The sequence below is a fragment of the Enhydra lutris genome, unplaced genomic scaffold, assembly GCF_002288905.1.
Source record: "Enhydra lutris kenyoni isolate GAN:26980312 unplaced genomic scaffold, ASM228890v2 scaffoldscaffold19, whole genome shotgun sequence".
Lineage (NCBI taxonomy): Eukaryota > Metazoa > Chordata > Mammalia > Carnivora > Mustelidae > Enhydra > Enhydra lutris.
In genome coordinates this window covers 34984832-35002768 of record NW_019154103.1, presented here as the reverse complement: position 1 = coordinate 35002768, position 17937 = coordinate 34984832, and the positions used below count along the sequence as shown (strand labels likewise).

Sequence of the window (17937 nt, the reverse complement as noted above, 5' to 3'; positions counted from 1 at the left end):
TCTTTGTCTGGGTCCCACCAGTGTGTGCAGAATGGGTAAAGTGTTCAATGTGATACCTCAAGGGGATGTTGATTTGTATGGATGAGCCTTGGGCAATATCTTCTTAAGCCATCCATTCTCCTTGAGGCTGGGCATTTCGATAATTATTTTCCAGTGTTCTCTTTTCACTGTGTGAAGGATCCCCAGGGTACCATTCTACCATCTCTCCTCCCCCCACCCCCCATTTCTGTCCACGTTTCTTATTCTCCAGCAGAGAATTCCACCTGGAAGCTGTGACTGCATTTCCCTTCGGAGGACATGTCCTAGTGATCCCCACTCTGTAGCACTCAGCCTCGTTTCTTAAATGTTATGGGAAATCAAGCTGTATCTATTATTTTTAGGAAGAATTAAATTATAGAGGCTTTCCACTATTTTAAGAAACCATACTTATGGAAAAAATATAGGAACATAAACCAGATATCTTTGCCTTCAGCTAAGAACTTTTCTTCCTCCGATAGAGTCTTGTTGCTACTCCCAAATGAACCCCTAGTTCCAAATATACATTATGAGTCTTTTGTCTCCTTTTAGCTACAAGTGCTGTTCTGTCTGAATCATCAGGCTTCCTGTTGTCTCTTGTTCATACTCATACCCTCCAGGCAGACTTCCCAGTTACAAGCAGGGGCGAAGGTGGTACAGTACCAGATAGCACGCTCTCGTTATCTGGGCATCGGCCATCTGCTCTCCCGGCAACCTGGGCACCCCTCCCTCACCCGCAGCCTGGATCTTACCTGTTAGGCAGCTCTCAAGAGTCACCAGGGGTGTCTGGAGTTGTCTTGGTGATTATCAGTAGTAGATTGTGTGCCAATATTCACACAAGAAAATGGCACACCTCCATTTTTTTTTTTTTTAAAGATTTTATTTATTTATTTGACAGACAGAGATCACAAGTAGGCAGAGAGGCAGGCAGAGAGAGAGGAGGAAGCAGGCTCCCCGCTGAGCAGAGAGCCCGATGCGGGGCTCGATCCCAGAACCCTGAGATCATGACCTGAGCTGAAGGCAGCGGCTTAACCCACTGAGCCACCCAGGCGCCCCGGCACACCTCCATTTTAACATGAATTTTGTAGTTTCTGGTCTGCCTTGGTGGTGGTGGTGGTGGACTGTTGACTTCTAAAGACTATGAAGGAGGAACTGTAAGTGGGGAATTAAAGGAGAGTGAGGGGGCACCTGAGTGGCTCAGTCAGTTAAGCATCTGCCTTCCGCTTAGGCTGTGATCCCTGTGTCCTGGAATCAAGCCCCAGTTGGGCTCCCAGCTCAGTGGGGAGTCTGCTTCTCCCTTTGCCTCTCCCCCTGCTGGTGCTTATTCACACGCTTTTTCTCTCTCTCTCAAATAAATACAAATCTTAAAAAAAAAAAAAAAAAAAAAAAAAGATAAAGGAGAGTGAGAGCTGTTGAGTATGCAAAGGGAAGCATTTCACAGTGGCCTTTTTTTTTTTTAAATTAAAGATTTTATTTATTTGTCAGAGCACAAGCAGGGGGAATAGCAGGCAGAGGGAGAAGCAGGTTCTACACTGAGCAAGGATCGCAATGCAAGACTCGATCCCAGGGCCCTGGGATCATGACCTGAGCTGAAGGCAGATGCTTAACCGAGTGAGCCATGCAGGCGCCCCATTTCACAGTGATCTGTAGCCTTAGAGAGCTGAATATGGAAAACCAAAGAGGAGGAGCCAACAAGAGTGCAGTGTAGTAGGAGTCGCAGCATAAATGAGATTCAGGTCAGGCTGGGCAGTATCTTGTAATTATTTTAAGATCTAAAACTGGTGGTCTTCATAAGAGTGCCAGCTACACTGACACATGTACATACTGCGCGCACACACACACACACACACACACTTTGAAGGTGGGACTAAAGCGTAATAATAGCAAAAGCTCATAGATATTTTGCAGGAATGCAGAGAAACAGTATTCAGCTGTGAGTATGCTCCAGAGAAATATGAACCTTTTACACTGATTGACACATACTGTCTCTGACACATTGTCATTTTGTGGGCTTGTGTTCCCTGTAAAATATGATGGATCATGGATGAAAAGGCATAACTTCATGGAAAGAGTATCTGTGGCCTGTTAGGGTTTTGATCTGTTTAGGAAAGCTTCCTTGTAGATGTGACTTTATCCTTGCCTCAGTTGCCACATACTTCCAGTTGTGTTCGACCTTGAGGGGAGGTTATCTGATGTTGCAGGTTGTCCCTCAGAACAGAAGTTGCCACCACTGTCTCTCTGAAAGCAGCCAGTTCACGAAGGTCTGGGACACAGTCTCCACCACCTCCTTGCCTCCAGTCTTGTTCCTGGAGTTCTGAGCAACCCCCAGGACGTTACTGCATTAATACACATCAAGGTGGTTTGTAGGTGTGGTCTCCGCCGTGACCTGTACCACCATATTGCGCAGACTTACTTGCTGCATACGTCTGTCAATAGGAAGTGGGGCTTAGTGTGGTGTTGTGCTCATCTCAGAAGGCATTTGTCCCATAGCTTCTGGGTTATGCCACCATAGGAAGCAACAGATTTAGGGTGGGAGGAGGACGTTGGACCTGGTGGGTGAGAAGTCTTACCCTTGCCCGGCTGCTACCAGCCCTGAAAATGCAAAGTTGGCAAGTACGTATGACTCTTGGCATTAGGAAAACCTCACTAAAATGAAATTAAAATTCCTCTGCTGGACAGGAAATTAATCAGGGCTGAATGCAGTAGACAGGGATAGAAGTTGGATCCCTTGTTCCATCACTGATGAGTTTTATTGTTATACAAATGAGACTCAAGGCACAGTGACTGGTGGGGCATTGAGGAGGGAGCAGAGAAGTGAAGGAGATGAGCAGGTTCCCTAGGATTTAAACTCTAGCTATGAAAATGTTTTTCTAGCATCTGCTGCCTCTGAGACCATCAAATGCTGAGCAAGGGAAGCGCCTCAGTTTCTCCTGTCATTGTTTCTGCAAAGTGGTCTCCTTGACGGTGTGATATATTGCCATTGATTCATTCCATAACACTACTAGATCACCCACAGTGAAGCAAGCCATTTGCCAGGTGTTTGGGCTCAATCATGAAAACACCTTGTTTTTGCCTTCCCAGAGTTCATAGTCTGGTAGAAAAGGATATTGGAAAGAATGAAGTCTACAGATACACCAGCCAGATAAGAAATGTTGTCATACTACTTAGGATTATTTGGTTGAAAAGTGGCTGAAACATACCCCAGCAATGTCAACAAAAAGGGAATGAACTAAAAATACATTAATTTTCATTAAAAAAATAAAAATTAAAAAACAAAAAAAAAAGGAATGCATTGGTACAAAGAGAACTAAACAGCCATGAGGAAACATGGCGGGGAAGCTCTGGGGTATAGATGTTGGGAACGAAAGGACAGTCTTTTCAGTCCCCTCAGTCAAGTGAGCGAACTCCAGGCAATCTTAAGTCCGTTCACTCAAGATTCACGTTCCCAAAAGAAGGTAACTGATGGATCCAGCTTGAACACTTGCCTACTTCTTGGTGAGGGAAAAGCAAGAGACTTGGATAATGCCACAGAGATTGTGAGTAATGGCAGACAGGCTTTCTCCCAAAGACAGAATGAATGCTACAAAGGCGAAGACTTTGTCCACAGGGGTGGGAGCCGAGGGGGTGGGGTAGGCGGGAGATGCCTTCTAAAATTCAGCTGCTCTTGTGGCTTCTGGGATTCCGGGCCAATGGGCGGGTCTGTGTTTATTTGGAGAATGCTCAACGTTGAGGTTGTGGTGGTTCGAGACCATAAAATTTAGCATCACTCACCCATTGGCACATCCACTCATTGGCACTTCTGTTGTTCTCTTGATCCCAGTGTGAGCAGTCCCACCTCATGAGAGAACATGAGGACGTCCAGGAGCGGACGACGCTTCGGTACGAGGAGCGCATCACGGAACTCCACAGCATCATTGCTGAGCTCAATAAAAAGATAGACCGTTTGCAAGGCACCACCATCAGGTAATGAGCTCCCAGACGCGGCTTTCTCTCTGCCCCTCTGGGCTCCAAGCTGGCTCTTGGAGCTGAAGTGGTCCCTATGGGTAATGATGATGTTTTATTTGCGGCTAAGACTTTTACAGTTGATATCTACTCCTGTCTCTTCACCTTGTTAACCATGCCCTTTCCCCTCCACTGTTCTGTTCTCTTCTGGATCCTCACGAGGGCTCCCCTGGAAGGCAGCCAGGGTGGGAGTTGTAATCCTCCCTTTACCGATAAGAGTGTGGAATTGCAAGTGGGTGAAATGATTGTTTAGCGAGTTCTGAAGGGCGCCGCTTCATCTCCCTTCCAGTATCCCTGTCACCTCTCGAATCTACTCAATGTGCAAACTGTGTGCCTCCCTTGGGGAATTTTGAGAGATCTATCAATGTGGCTTAGGACTAAGGAGTATGTCTGCTTCTAGATAATCTAACATCTTGAGCTCACCTGAAGTTGATTTACCAACATGGATGTGGCCTCTTGCAAACTCGGGTGGGGAACAAGATTGGATACATCGTTTTACTGGCACAAAGTCTGGGGCTTAAAAAAATTAAGGGTTTTGGGGTGCCTGGGTGGCTGAGTGGTTAAAGCCTCTGCCTTTGGCTCAGGTCCTGATCCCAGGGTCCTGGGATTGAGCCCCAAATTGGGCTCTCTGCTCAGTGGGGAGCCTGCTTCCCTTCCTCTCTCTCTGCCTGTCTCTCTGCCTACTTGTGATCTCTGCCTGTCAAATAAATAAATAAAATCTTAAAAAACTATATTAAGGGATTACTTTGAAGTTCTAGTTAGAGGATAGAGGTGGAGTTAGAACCCACGGTCTCTCTGCTTTTACTTAATATTCTTTCCATGAAAGTGACTCCTGGGGGTCCTGCCTTCCTTAACAATCACTTAACCCCTAAGGCTCCCGCATGCAGTTCTGAATGGGTGTGTCTGCCCTGCTGTGCAGAGAAGGGGGTTCGCTTTGAGCCACTTAGCCAAGGACAAGAGCTTTCATCTCCCTGCCTGTCCTCAGAGAACAGCCCTGAGGAAAGCAAATGGTTGTCTTCCACCTTTATGGAGAAAGAGGGTTTGCCCACTGAATGCCTGTCCAAGCCGCAGTCAGGGCATTTGTAGAGACCACTACTTTAAATTCTCCCTCCCAGAAGTCCCGGGTTAGGAGAAACTTCGGGTGGTTTTGTTCCAAGTCTGAGAGAGTAATGACAGGGCTCTCTGATGAGGGTACTGATGGGCCTCTGGTTTTTCCGGGTAAAATCATGGAAAACTTTGCACTGACTGGAGCCACACAAGAAATCCCATATTCCAATTTAGAACCTCAAGGCCTTTAAATTGTATCCCGGTCTTCAGAGTGATTGTGGGTTAGAAACGCAAGAGCAGAGGAGAATTTTCAGACCAAAGAAATGATTGTGGCAGATTTAAAGGAGGCTGACAGAGTACGTTGGCAAATTTGTAATTTCCATGAAAACATGCTGCACTCTGCAACACTTGAGAAGGTGAGGGTAAATGGACTAAGTGAGTTATGAACAAAAGCATCACACATCACCTGGAAAACTCAACTTCAGGATGTTTAAATTAAGTATAATGGCCAAACAGCTTCGTGTTAAAATATAGTGAGCTTCTTGACTGTAAACATTTATTGGTGCCTCTTATTTAATGTGCCTGTGCAGATGTCACATTAAATTCTGCCAGTTTTCATTATGTAAATGAGCTTCCCCTCCTTGAGGGGACTCCCTGCAGGCCACGCAGATATGGGGGCCAGGAAGACAGGGCTTTTCTGGTCCCCTGAGCTCCTTGGCTAAGGGGTGTCTCCTGCCCCCTGCACTCCAGGAAACTGGTTTGCCCTCAGGTCCTGAGATGCTTGCTAGACTGAGTGAAGCGGGAGCCAGGTACCTCGGAGGAACTCCCAAAGGCCCTCGAAGATCCAGGATGTAGAGAATGGAGAGTCACACTAGTCAGGCACAATGCTGGTCCTGACAGAGTTTCTTGTCACTTTGGCTTGGGCCCGAGTTAGGAATTTATTGGAAGTGCTGAAAAATCATTAGTATGGGAATAGTGTATGTAAGCTATGATCTATCCATATGTAAGCAACACTACATTGCTTAAGTAAAAAATAATCTCATAGTTGTAAACTTTCATCTCAAGTTGCTATCAGAATGGGAACCTTCTGTGGCCACCCTAGAACACACTCTTTCATATCCTGTAGCCACAGGGCTAAGGCAGCCAAGAATCAGACACTACAGGGGGCTGAACTCCAATGTAAGTTGAAATCCCAGCCACATCAGATCTCTTAGATGAAGATGAAGCATTGATAGGAAAAGAAGAAATGGTGAGAATTTGAATCGAGACACCCGGGTAGGTTTCTATGAATTGAAATACCTAGAGCCTACAAACCCCCATCCTGCAGAAGCACTCCCCCTCCCTGTCTGATAAAGCTAGTCTTACTTTGCTTGTCCCAGGTAGGGGGTGCCAGGTGTATACACTCATGGCTAGGTCCCTCAGGAATAAAGATTGCTAATTATTTCACTCGGTGAAGAACTCTAACCAACTAAGATGCTGGTCAAACACAAAAGAAATAGGGACTTCCGAGTGAAAGAAGAAAGTTAGCAACACCAACCATAGCCTTAGGGCCAGTTGTAGAAAAGACGGCTAGCCTATGCACATTTTGGTGCTTATTTGCGTATATATTCAATTTCTTTTTTTTTTTTTTTCCTCTTCTCAATTTCTCCTGTTACACAAGGTGATCTGGTTTTGGTGAAACTTATCTATTGGTCAGGTTAGCTGGTATCTAGGAGGATTTGCCACTGAGCTAGAAGAGCAGTGGGTGCCTGACGATGGAGACAATAACTGATGGGACTTGGGGTCTCCCACTTTGGTGAGAAGTTGAGTCCCCTCCCACTTGAATGAGGGATGGTTACAGAAGCTTGGGGTCATGGCTGTTGCCATGTGGAAATTTCAGTGTGTGTGAGAGGTTGTGTGTGGTTGTTGAGTAGCCAAAGAGGGTGGCCTATGACATGTCAGAGAGGTTGGACCCGTGGAATCAGAGAGGTTGGACCCATGGGACTCCTTCCCAGATTAGCTGGGTTTTGGAGATGATTTTGGTTCTGCCGGTGAGGTGCCTTTGAATGGGTTTGGAAAGCAGAAGGCAGGTGGGAGCTGTCGTTCCTCAGGCCATGATGGCAGCAGCGGAATAGAGACTTTCGTGGGCATGAGGTCCTGCACCTCAGAGCCAGGAGCTGTGGGCAGGTGTGAAGGAGTGGCAGTTTGCTGACCTTTGAGGGGTCCACACCTGTGATGGCAAATGTCCCAGCTCCTGGTGGCCTGCACCCACACTTCTCTGGTCCTTCCAACAGTCACTCAAGATTGGCACTGCCTAAATTGAATCTCTTCTACTTGAAATATCCAGTGTAGTTTATGTTCCTGCCTGAGCCCTGCCTAATGCATCCTAAATCCCATCTCCTGGGAATAAACACTGAACATTTTGTATATATGGCCTCCTAAAAAATTTTATTCATGAATATTTTAAATAAATTGGATCACATAGCAAACAATGTTTTGTAATGCAGGCTTTTTAACTTAACTATATGGCATGAGTGGCTTCTTTTAATGCTCATCTGACTTGGGGAGATTATATAATGGGATGGGGAAATGGAAAAATACATCAATAGCTCACTTTGGAATGGGGGGGTTGGATTTCTAAACAAATTAAACATGAGCACTTTTGTTTCCCAAGGAGATTCTTTCCTTTTTTTTTTTTTCCAGATTTTATTTATATATTAGAGAGAGTATGAGCGGGGCGGGGGAAAGGGCAGAGGCAGAGGGAGAAACAGGCATCCCGCTGAGCAGATAGCCTGATGCAGGACTCGACCCCAGGACCCTGGGATCATGACCTGAGCTGAAGATAGATGCTTAACGGACTGAGCTACCCGGGCGCCCCTGAGGAGATTATTTTCTTTGCCCAAAAGCTACTCTCCTAACACCGCCGTTTCACTGCTGGCTATCATGAGTAGGTCATGTTTCTGCTTCATTGCTTGGTTGTTAGCCCACAGCTCTCTGGCTTCTGAGTGCAACAGTTTGCCAGCACTCCTTTTGCTAAGGACCAAATTGTGTCTCCAAATTCAAAACTTCGTATGTGGAAGCCCTACCCCTGAATAGGACAGCATTTGGAGCTGGGGCCTTTGGGAGCTAACTCTGTCCCATTGAGGTCATGAGGATGGGGACCGCATGGTGGGTGTAGTGGGCGCCCTTCTGAGAAGAGACACCAGAGGGCTTGCTCCAGGGCGCACTCGCTCCCTGCTGCATGAGGATACGGTGACAGGGCAGCCGTTGGTAAGCCAGGAAGAAAGCCCTTACCAGAAACTGACCGTGCAGCCGCCTTGATTTGGGACTTCAGACCAAAGTCTAGAACTGAGAGAAAATAAAATCCTGTTGCTTGAGCTAGTTCCTCTACAGTGTCTTATTACAGCAGCCTGAGTGAAGAGGCTTTTTTGACAATCACTAGTGACTTCCTAACTGAAGAATCCAGCGACCTTTTCTTATTTTGGGTCCTTTTCTAGAGGATTTGCTTCCAAATCTTCCTTCCTGGTGTGTTTTTCTTGAACTTCTAGGACCCTGTATCTTTTCTTCTGTCACTGAGATTCACCTTCAGCCTGGGCTCTCCCCTTCCCTTTACCTCAAGTGGCTGCAGCCCTGCCGCACTGACCTCTCCCCTCAGAGTTACCTCCCTCTACTCTGGCCCTTCACCCTTCTGCTGCTCTGTCTGCAAAATGCTCCTTTGGCAACAAAGATAATATGCAAATCCCATTTACTCCGACATAATCCAGTCTCTAAAATCTCATACCTGCCCCATGAGCCTGACCTTTCCATTTGCCCCTTTATTCACCAGAAGATTCATAGATGAGTCCATCTTCCTTTGCGCTAGAAGGAAAAAGAGGTGTAATTGCAGGAAGAATTGAGACTTAACACCGATTTCCTGCTTTAGAGCCTCTAAGAGAATTGGAAAGAATACAGTTCCTCATTGCATCTAAAAAAAACTTTGTTCTTTAAAACAATGATGGCATGTCAGGGCACATCTGCTTTTACTTATCAGGAGGGATGTAGTTCAGCAAAACCCCCAGCAGGTCAGGTCGGCGGGGTTAGCTGGACGTAATTGACTGACAGGTGCCAGGGCAGGCAGACGTCCATCTGGATCTTGTTCACCAGTCAATCCAGTGACAAGGCATGAATGTCCACGCCAAAACAGAAGAGACATGGGGATTGCTGAGGAAATAATATTTGTACCAAATATTACTGATTCCGTAGTACTTTAGCTTTAGGTCTGGAAGTACTTCCCTTTCCGGATAAGATCATTTCACCCCTGGCCAGTTATGAGAACGAATCTTTAAAAATTGTCATCAACAACTACCACCAAACCTTCTCCTTAGATCACCATATTTGACTGTTGATTCATGGTCCTAAATTTAGGAAAGAGACTGTACCGCTCACTAGTTGCTGGCTTTGGGGTAAATCACTAGCCTCTTGAAGCTTCAGTCGTCTTACTTGTAAATTAAAGGTATTGGGACACCTGGGTGGCTCACTCGTTAAGCCTCTGCCTTTGGCTCAGGTCATGATCCTAGAGTCCTGGGATTGAGCCCTGGGCTCCATGCTTGGCGGAGAGCCTGCTTCCCTCTCTCCCTCTGCCTGCTGCTACCCCTGCTTGTGTGCTCTCTCTCTGTCATATAAATAGATAATCTTATATGCAAAAAAAAAAAAAGTACTGATCCCAGCTTTGATGAGCCCTAAGATCTCTGCTGGTCAGAGTCACTGCTAGTTACATAGGTGGTGGGTACAATCTGATGCTTGCATCCTTGGGAGCACTTTTCTTTTGTTTAAGCTCATAGCAAGTACGCACCATTGCCACTCTAAGAGCCACTTGGAAGCACTTCACAGATGCTTCTAGGTGAATGAAATAAGGTACATTCAGAATCCTGTGAGATGATTCTTTATCTTCCAAAGAGAAACACCTGAGCACTTTGTAATTCCATAATTATGAAACTGCCACAATAGTGTGTAATTACCAACATTTATCACTCGATCAAGCTTCTGGGTTGTTGTTATTTTTGGCTTAAAATGATCACTTCTTGGATATTTTCATGTTTTCTTCCTTCTCATCTCCAGCATTAGCAGCTGGTATTCTTTGGGGAGATCCTTTTTTCCCCAAAGAAAAAAATTACCATTTGCCGAGAGTTACCGTATACACAACAGAAAGAAGCAGGCGATGAAGTCACTTTGAGATGCCGATGCTGTGGTGTTAGCTAGACATCTTCACCTGCCAGGTGACTCCTGCTGCACAGAGCAGCCTGGAAAACACACCTCAAGTTCTTGCTTTTGTAAAACTGCTGGGACTGGTAGAGGCTTTCTGGCTTCTTGTTCCATTGCTCTGGGTGAACTGGTGCTCCCGGATAACACAGTAGGGAGAAAAGCCCGCGCTCTCATCGTCTACACACACTGCAATTGCAGATGGACCGTCCTGCTTACAAAAGGCCCTGTGAGGGTGCGTGGGTGGCTCAGTGGGTTAAAGCTTCTGTCTTCGGCTCAGGTCACGGTCTCAGGGTCCTGGGATCGAGCCCCACATCAGGCTCTCTGCTTGGTGGGGAGCCTGCTTCCCCCTCTCTCTCTGCCCACCTCTCTGCCTGCTTGTGATCTCTCTCTCTGTCAAATAAATAAAATCTTAAAAAAAAAAAAAAAAAAAAAAAGTCCCTGGGAGAATTGGCTTTTGTTCTCTCCTAGTCCCAGATCCCAACCTCTTTTTAGGAATGATGCCAGTATTGATGTTCAGGAGATGATAAGGATATGCAACTCTATGAATTTTTTAACTGGAGTCAGTGGGAGAAACAAAAGGGATGCACATATTTTAATATTTGGGTTCAGTTGAACCATTTTTCTACCTCCTCCTTCGTGGTACAGAATGCTGCCTGATCTCGCAAGGTTGTTTCTGCCTTTTATTACCATATATTTGGTTTGCATGAGTTGTTTTGTACTTTAGTACTATGATTACCACAAGGAGGCATCTTAGCCAGGAATTCTGTGTGCTCAGCTCAGCCCTTCCCTTTGGGGTCAAGAAAACAGGTCTTCAGCACTTGCCCCTGCTTATTTTCTCTGATTCCATATGAGAGCTCGGCAATGCTTCTTCCCCTGAATTCCTAGACTTTGTCATTTTTTTTAAAAGATTTTATTTATTTATTTGACAGAGAGATCACAAGTAGGCAGAGAGTCAGGCAGAGAGAGAAGGGGAAGCAGGCTCCCTGCTGAGCAGAGAGCCTGATGCTCAGGGCTCCATCCCAGGACTCTGGGATCATGACCCAAGCTGAAGGCAGAGGCTTTAACCCGCTGAGCCACCCAGGTGCCCCTAGACTTTGTCATTTTATTTTTGTTTCTCCTGACTCCAATGAGTTGCCTCCTTCAATGCCATCCTTCTGATCAGAGGGCCTGAGTGCCCCTCCAGCCTCAAGGTTTCCATTGGGCACCCCATGGGGTTTCAGCGGTATTGACCACTTACTCCTCTCCATTCCTGTTCTCATTCACATTCAGAGGCTCCTCTGAGCCTTTGCTTTTGCCCTTCCACCCTCATGACCTATCTAAAGTCTACTCGCCTGGGACTTCTCTGGAGTGCTGCCCCATTCCAAAAGTCTTTCCTGGCTACTACTTACCTGCAACCCAGATGCTCCACCTGTGTCCAGGCTTCTTGGGCTCGAATGAGTTGTGAACACTCCTAGAAGACCGCACCCACCTGGTCTTTGCTTTCCTGTTCTTATTTTGGTGCTCGAATACTTTGACCACGGGTCCTTAGTTTGCATTTCACGACCCTGAAAGTCTATGGCCACAGATGACATTTCTAGGGTAGTGTGATTGTCCCTCAAACTGTGCTCTGACCACAGTGAGAAATGGCCCCTGCAACTGACACTCTCCTCTCCCAGCCCTTCCCTATTCACTGCTACATACAGTTCATCCTGGTAATCCCTGGAAGTAATTCCTTACAAAGCACGAGATTTGGCAGGCCCTATGTGTTTTGGAACCTGCTGAGCCGGAAAGGTTTAAGGTGGCTATGAGTGATTTTGCAAATGCCATTTATACAAAGATACAGCAGCATTTATCTGGCTTTCTTGGCTGTAACACCATCTCAGCCAAGCTGAAGCTGATTACATTGGCCATGCAACAAAGGTAATTTATTCATCATACACAAAACCACCCATTAACTAAAATCAGATTTTGTAAGTGCTGATGGAAAAGAGGGCTGATGTATCAGGGCACAATTACCCTCTAGACCAAAAAGGCTACTCTTAAGGTACTTTTTAATTGTTTTCATTCCTAAACCTAATTATTGTTAGCTTTGCAGGTGTCTCATAATTAACTTAGTCAGAGAACATTAACCTATATTTTTTGCCTTCACCGCTCCCATTCTAATTCATATTTTGCATGTCTGGGGGCCTAATATCTGTTAAAAGCCTCCCCAGATTTCTGGATGGCTTTTATTAAAAACCCCTTATAAAGCAGGGGCTCAGCGGAATTCCTTCCCTGAGACGATGTAAATTTCTTGAGAGAAGAATTCTGGAGAGTTCTTCACATTCTCTAGTTTATAGATGTGTCTCCACAGCTTAAAATGGCAGTTGCCTCTTCCCCAAGTTCCAGTGGTCACCCATTACCATCTTGGTCTACCCCAAACCCAAGGCTGTAGACTCTCGTCCCTGCTGGTGTCCACAACGTCAAGCAAATGCCAAGCCAAGAGGACTTCTCTTCCTGGTTTTCTTCTCAGACATCCATGGGCTTCACAGGCTCAATTAAATCCCCTGACGATTTTCTACTCTGGTTCACTTGCAAAATCAATGCTACATACCGGGGCTGATTTTTGCCCTCTCCATGTCCGTGTCTGGTGTGTGTGTGTAGTGATGGCGGTGGTGTAAGGAAGAGGTATGCATGAGCCTTGAAAGACATACTACAATCGTAAGCTCCCTTCAACATGCCCATAGCTAATTCAGGGACCAAATGTTGAGGGATTGTGAAGGGCTGAGAAGGGGCAGGGGTATGTGTGTGCCATTACAACATGGCAGCATTTAGGTGTTGACTTCTTGTTACAAATGCTGACTGACGGAAACAGACCACTGAGTGGCGTGCATTCACTTGCTGTGTCCATTTTTCTCCTCCGCCCATCCTCTTTTCCTATCCCCTAACTCCACGGACTTGCTTTAGGGAAAGTAAGTATGGCATTTACCTCTCTAAGTATCCAGGTTGATGTGCATAGGTGAGGTGCTGGTTTTCCGGTAGCTCCAGCCCAACACCTTCTTATATCCTCTTCCAAGGAAAACGCCCACCAGCGGGACCCTCCAGGTGATGGGATATGACATTCCAATGCTCTGAGCTCCTGTTTACTTTGCTCACTCTAGCCTCAGTACTCACACCAGTTTTCAGGTCTTGGGTTCTTTCTCACATCAGAATTTGAGGAGGTGAAGGAAACTAATTTCTTGAGGAAATCTTAAAAGCAAAAAAATTTCTACTAGGCTGTTAGATGGATCTTGTTCATCATATGTGTAGGTATGGGGCCACAGGAGCAACCTTTCAGTTTCACATGTGGATGTGGAACATAGAGATGACTGAATTTTTGGCCTGGAAAGAGTCCTAGCCCATACGGCTGAGGAGGGTGGGCAGGGGGAGTAGATCTATCTGCTTTCTCTCTGAGTATCTTTTTTGTCTTTAGAAGTCATGTTCTCTAGGAATTTGTCTTCTGTCTCTGCCAGTGGTGGCTGACTCTCCTTTTTTCTCAGGGAGGAAGATGAGTACTCGGAACTGCGATCAGAACTCAGCCAGAGTCAACATGAGGTCAATGAAGACTCTCGAAGCATGGACCAAGACCAGACCTCTGTCTCCATCCCCGAAAACCAATCCACCATGGTCACTGCTGACATGGGTGAGTCTGCCTGCCACTGCACGAAGCCAGACTTTGGTTTCTGGATTGTAATGGGAATTTTAGAAATAGGAGGCAGCCTGAAGTAAAATTTAATTAGTCAAGGAGTTTGGTGAGTAGATGGAAGCACACCTATTTGAGTCCCTTACATGCTACTGTGTCGGAACTAAAGGGGTGAATGAGCTTTCCGTCCTGATGTTTGTGATTCAGACTTAGAGCACCTCTATTTGAACATTCTGGAGATGAACCAGCTGAAAAGGCTATTGTAGTGTTCCGAGTTCCAGTAAAATCTGAGCTACAAGGGCAGGAACGGGAAGGATGGAGTGGGTGGCTACACATTGTGGTGGAAGAACCAATTGGTTTTAACAACTGTTGGCTCAGAAGGAATCCAAAATGACTCTAACCTGTTGATCCTGAGTGACTAAGAGAACGATCATAGTCTTAGTAAGGATGTTCAGTTGAGAAATGAGTTGGGAAATAAATATATTGTGTTTGAGGTTGTAGAGAAATGTCCATCTGGGAATACTTGGTTTGGTGTATTTTAAACTGCAGGTCATGACGTGTTAGTGGGTCTTGAGATTAAATGAAAAATATTTTTTAAGTGAAATCAAATAGGAAAAAAGTGAAATGACAGTATTACTTCATAAGACTTATTTGTTGAGTTGTGTGTGTATGTAGAAAGTTGCCAAATGAAATGTTTCTGCTGTGCGCTGCAGTCAACCCACAAAATGTTGCAAAATCACAGGTCTACTTGGAGATGCTTAACCGGATCTTTGGAGAGATTAGGGTTGGGGATAAAGGCTTTGAAGTTCTGAGGTAAGGAGATCTCTGTGGTCAAAAGGGTGTGGAGTCAGAGAGGGAAGAGCACCACATCTTAGGAAATGTTCACATGTAGGGAAGATAGAAGGACTAGGAGAAGGGGGAATAAACATAGTGTAAATTTCTTAGACTCTAAACTTTTGTTGGGGAGAGAGACTTGAAATATAATACACATTTATATTAATTTTGAAAGTGCTATAACATTAAGGAGCATAGTACCATGAATTTATCAAAGGAATTTAATTCAGTTTAAGATTCTGGAAGAGCTTCTAGAAGTGACATTTGAGCTGAGAGCTGGAGGGTAAATAGGAATTAACCTATTAAAGGAGGAGATGCATTCAGGGGACGGTGGGAAGAGTGGATGCGTTCAAGGAGATGGAAAGAGATTGTGGAGGGCCCAGAGGTTTGAGATGCAGGCTGGAGAGGTAGGCGGGAGCCGGAGCATGCAAGATCTCATAGACCATGTTAGAGAGTTTGACTTTAATCAAAGATGCACAAGAAACCACTGAAAGATTCGAGTAGTAGGGGAAGGGGATGCGATGGTCAGGTTTGCATTTTGAATCAAACATTCTGTGATAAAGAGAATCAGTGTATCAAGAATGAATGGGGAAGGCCAGCTAGGAAACCATTGTTAAAGTCTCAGTGGGCATGATTATTGCTAGGTTCAGGGCGATGGGAGTTAAGCTCTAGAAAGATTTAAAGTTGGCAAGATCTGCTGGAGGATTAGAGAAAGAGGGAAAAGGAAGTGTGCATGTGGAGATGTTCTCTCAGTGTCTAGATGACACAGTGGGTGGACGACACCGCCGAGCACCAACATGGGAGCTCAGTGAAAAGAGCCAGGTGGTTTTGCTTCGAGTTTTGTCTTGTTGTACTTGAAGGAAGTGGGAGTGCAGGGTGGAGCGCCTATGTTTCATTTGGGCATAAGTTTGAGGTATCTCGAGGTGTCTTGGGGGAGATGCTTCCAAAGGCAGCAGGTATCCATGAGAAGCCAAGAGGAGAGGTCTAGGCTGAAGAAAAGCAGTGAGGAGACTCTGGGTTATGTGCAGTTACTAAAGCGGTGGGAGGCTGTGGTCGAGTGAGGAATGTGGAGAACCGGGGAAATCGGCCAAGGAGGAGACCCAGCAGAGCTTCTGGCAGGGATGCGCCCCGCCCCCCCATCATTTTAGTCTCAGTTTAAATGCACCCGCTCTGAAAACATCTCATGGGCATCAGCCTGCTGCTTCCTGTGTTCACTCTGGCACTACCCCTTTTGTCTCCTTCTTCTATTGCACTGGAATTTTAAATGATGTATTTCTAGCTCTTTGCTCGACTGACTCTCCCCCTAAATTCCACTGGGCAGAAGTATGTTTATCTACTAGCAGATCTCCAGAGCCCATCAGTGGGCCTGGCACATAGTGTGTGTTCAGAGGTATTAGCTGGGATGGATAAGTGAAGCAGTCGGCAAGTCCTTCAAGCAGTCGGCCAGCCAGAGCTATAGGAGGAAGGGAAGAGAGCCATGTCTGGGAAGTCAGTGGGCCAGAGAAAGCTCTGGAAAGGAAGGGGTCAGCAGGAGGGATGGGCACTGAGACCAGCAAAGTCAGGGAGAGCTGTATACTGATACCGATGTGATCCCAACAGGAATGGAGTAAGGAGTGGAGGCCTCTCCTAGGTCCTCAGGCTCTAGGCTTCAGGCTGAAACTGACTCTCTGAACTCACCTGAACCCCTCTCTCGGGCCTCGAGTTAGAACACACGCAACCTCAGGGACCATCCTAGCTGCGGGCCCAACTCCCACATGCTGCTATATACCAGCCTCGCAGTCTCTAACCCTAGTGGCCCCAGGCTTCTGGGCTCTGCCTTCCAGCCTCGGGGATGGGACGGGTGCAGACAGCCGAGGAGTTCCCACTCAAGCAGAGATACGTCTACGCCGGTCCTTCCATTCATGTCTCTGAACATATATTTTATGAAATAAGTGCCCCACAGTCCAATAAAGTTTATCAATCAAGTAAGGTTGGGAAGTAGAGGGATGAACCTACTTCAGTGGGCCGGGCATCTTCACTGTGGGACTCCTGACAGAGCGCCCAGTAGCTCAGGCTGTCTACCCAGGAGCTGGTGTCTGCCTGTCTGGGCTGTGAGCTGGCTTCATTTTCCCAAATGATGAATCTCCCATCCTTTCTTTCCATCCTTCTTCCCGTTATAAATATACGTTCATTATAGCCAGGGAGAGCGTCTCTGCCAACAAGACTGAGCTCCTGGAGGGAGGGGATCCCATCTGCCCCATGTCTGCGTGTGTGTTCTCTGCCCACAGAGGCGGCCTTGATTCGTTGATTCAACAACTCGCTGGGTGCTGGGTGAGGGACCAGGGCTGTGAGACACAGGATCTACCCTCAGATCGCTGTCATCACACACTCCCATCTCTCACACAGAGAATGATGCCCCGACTCCTGGCCCCGGACTGTAGGCCCTCACAGAACTGGGTGTCCCCCACCTCGGGCCACATCCTCCCCACCCATCCCCATTTCTCTCCCAGCTCTGGCCACGCTGGCCTCCATGCGGCCCCTCACACCTGACCAGCTGCTCCTTCTTCCCGCAGTGCTCCTTCCCTGAACCGACCCTCCACTTCCTCCAGGCCTGCGTGGATCACGCTGGCCTTCCCTCACCCTCACTGCCAGGCACTCTCCTCCCTTTCTGGGTTTGCTTCTCCTCACAGCGCTTAGCGCTCCCTGGTGATGTGCTGTACGTGCCTTTCTTAGACCGAGTATTGCTAGTTGTTACCAGTCCCTTGCGAGATTCTAGAAAGCCGGCTCCATGAGGGCAGGGATGTCAGCTGTCCTGGCTGCCAGTTCCAACAGCGCCCACGCAGGGGAGGCACCTAGATACTGGGGAGCAGCGAACACCAGCTTGGAGCTCACGGTTCTCTGGAGATGCAGACCAGCAAGGGGAAATGACCCACAGTGACGTGAGGCCCGTGACAGGAGGTAGACAGCGGCTCCTAGCCACACCCCGGGGGCAGGAGCCTCAGGGAAGACATCCCTGAGGTCGCATCTAGCGGAAGCCGAGGGGACAGGCAGGAGTGAGACAGGTGAAGAGCAGGGGCAGGAGGAGAGCTCGGGAGGCAGAGGGCCCGTACCTGCCGATCCCTGGGGAAGGCAGGTGCAGGGACAGCAAGGAGGCGGGGCGCAGGAAGGCTGCTGGAGGGTGCTTTCCCCAGGTGTGTTCA

At 47.0% G+C, this 17937-nt stretch overlaps 1 protein-coding gene across 2 annotated transcripts in view; it reads left to right on the top strand.

The window, feature by feature from the left end:
- Positions 1-17937, top strand: part of LOC111148328 (mutated in colorectal cancers) — a 412174-nt gene that overhangs the window by 311960 nt on the left and 82277 nt on the right. For both annotated transcript variants that reach the window (XM_022504835.1, XM_022504836.1), the window contains 2 exons: positions 3836-3978; positions 13782-13924. In XM_022504835.1, coding sequence (XP_022360543.1) covers positions 3836-3978; positions 13782-13924 — 286 coding nt within the window. The remainder of the gene's footprint in view (positions 1-3835; positions 3979-13781; positions 13925-17937) is intronic.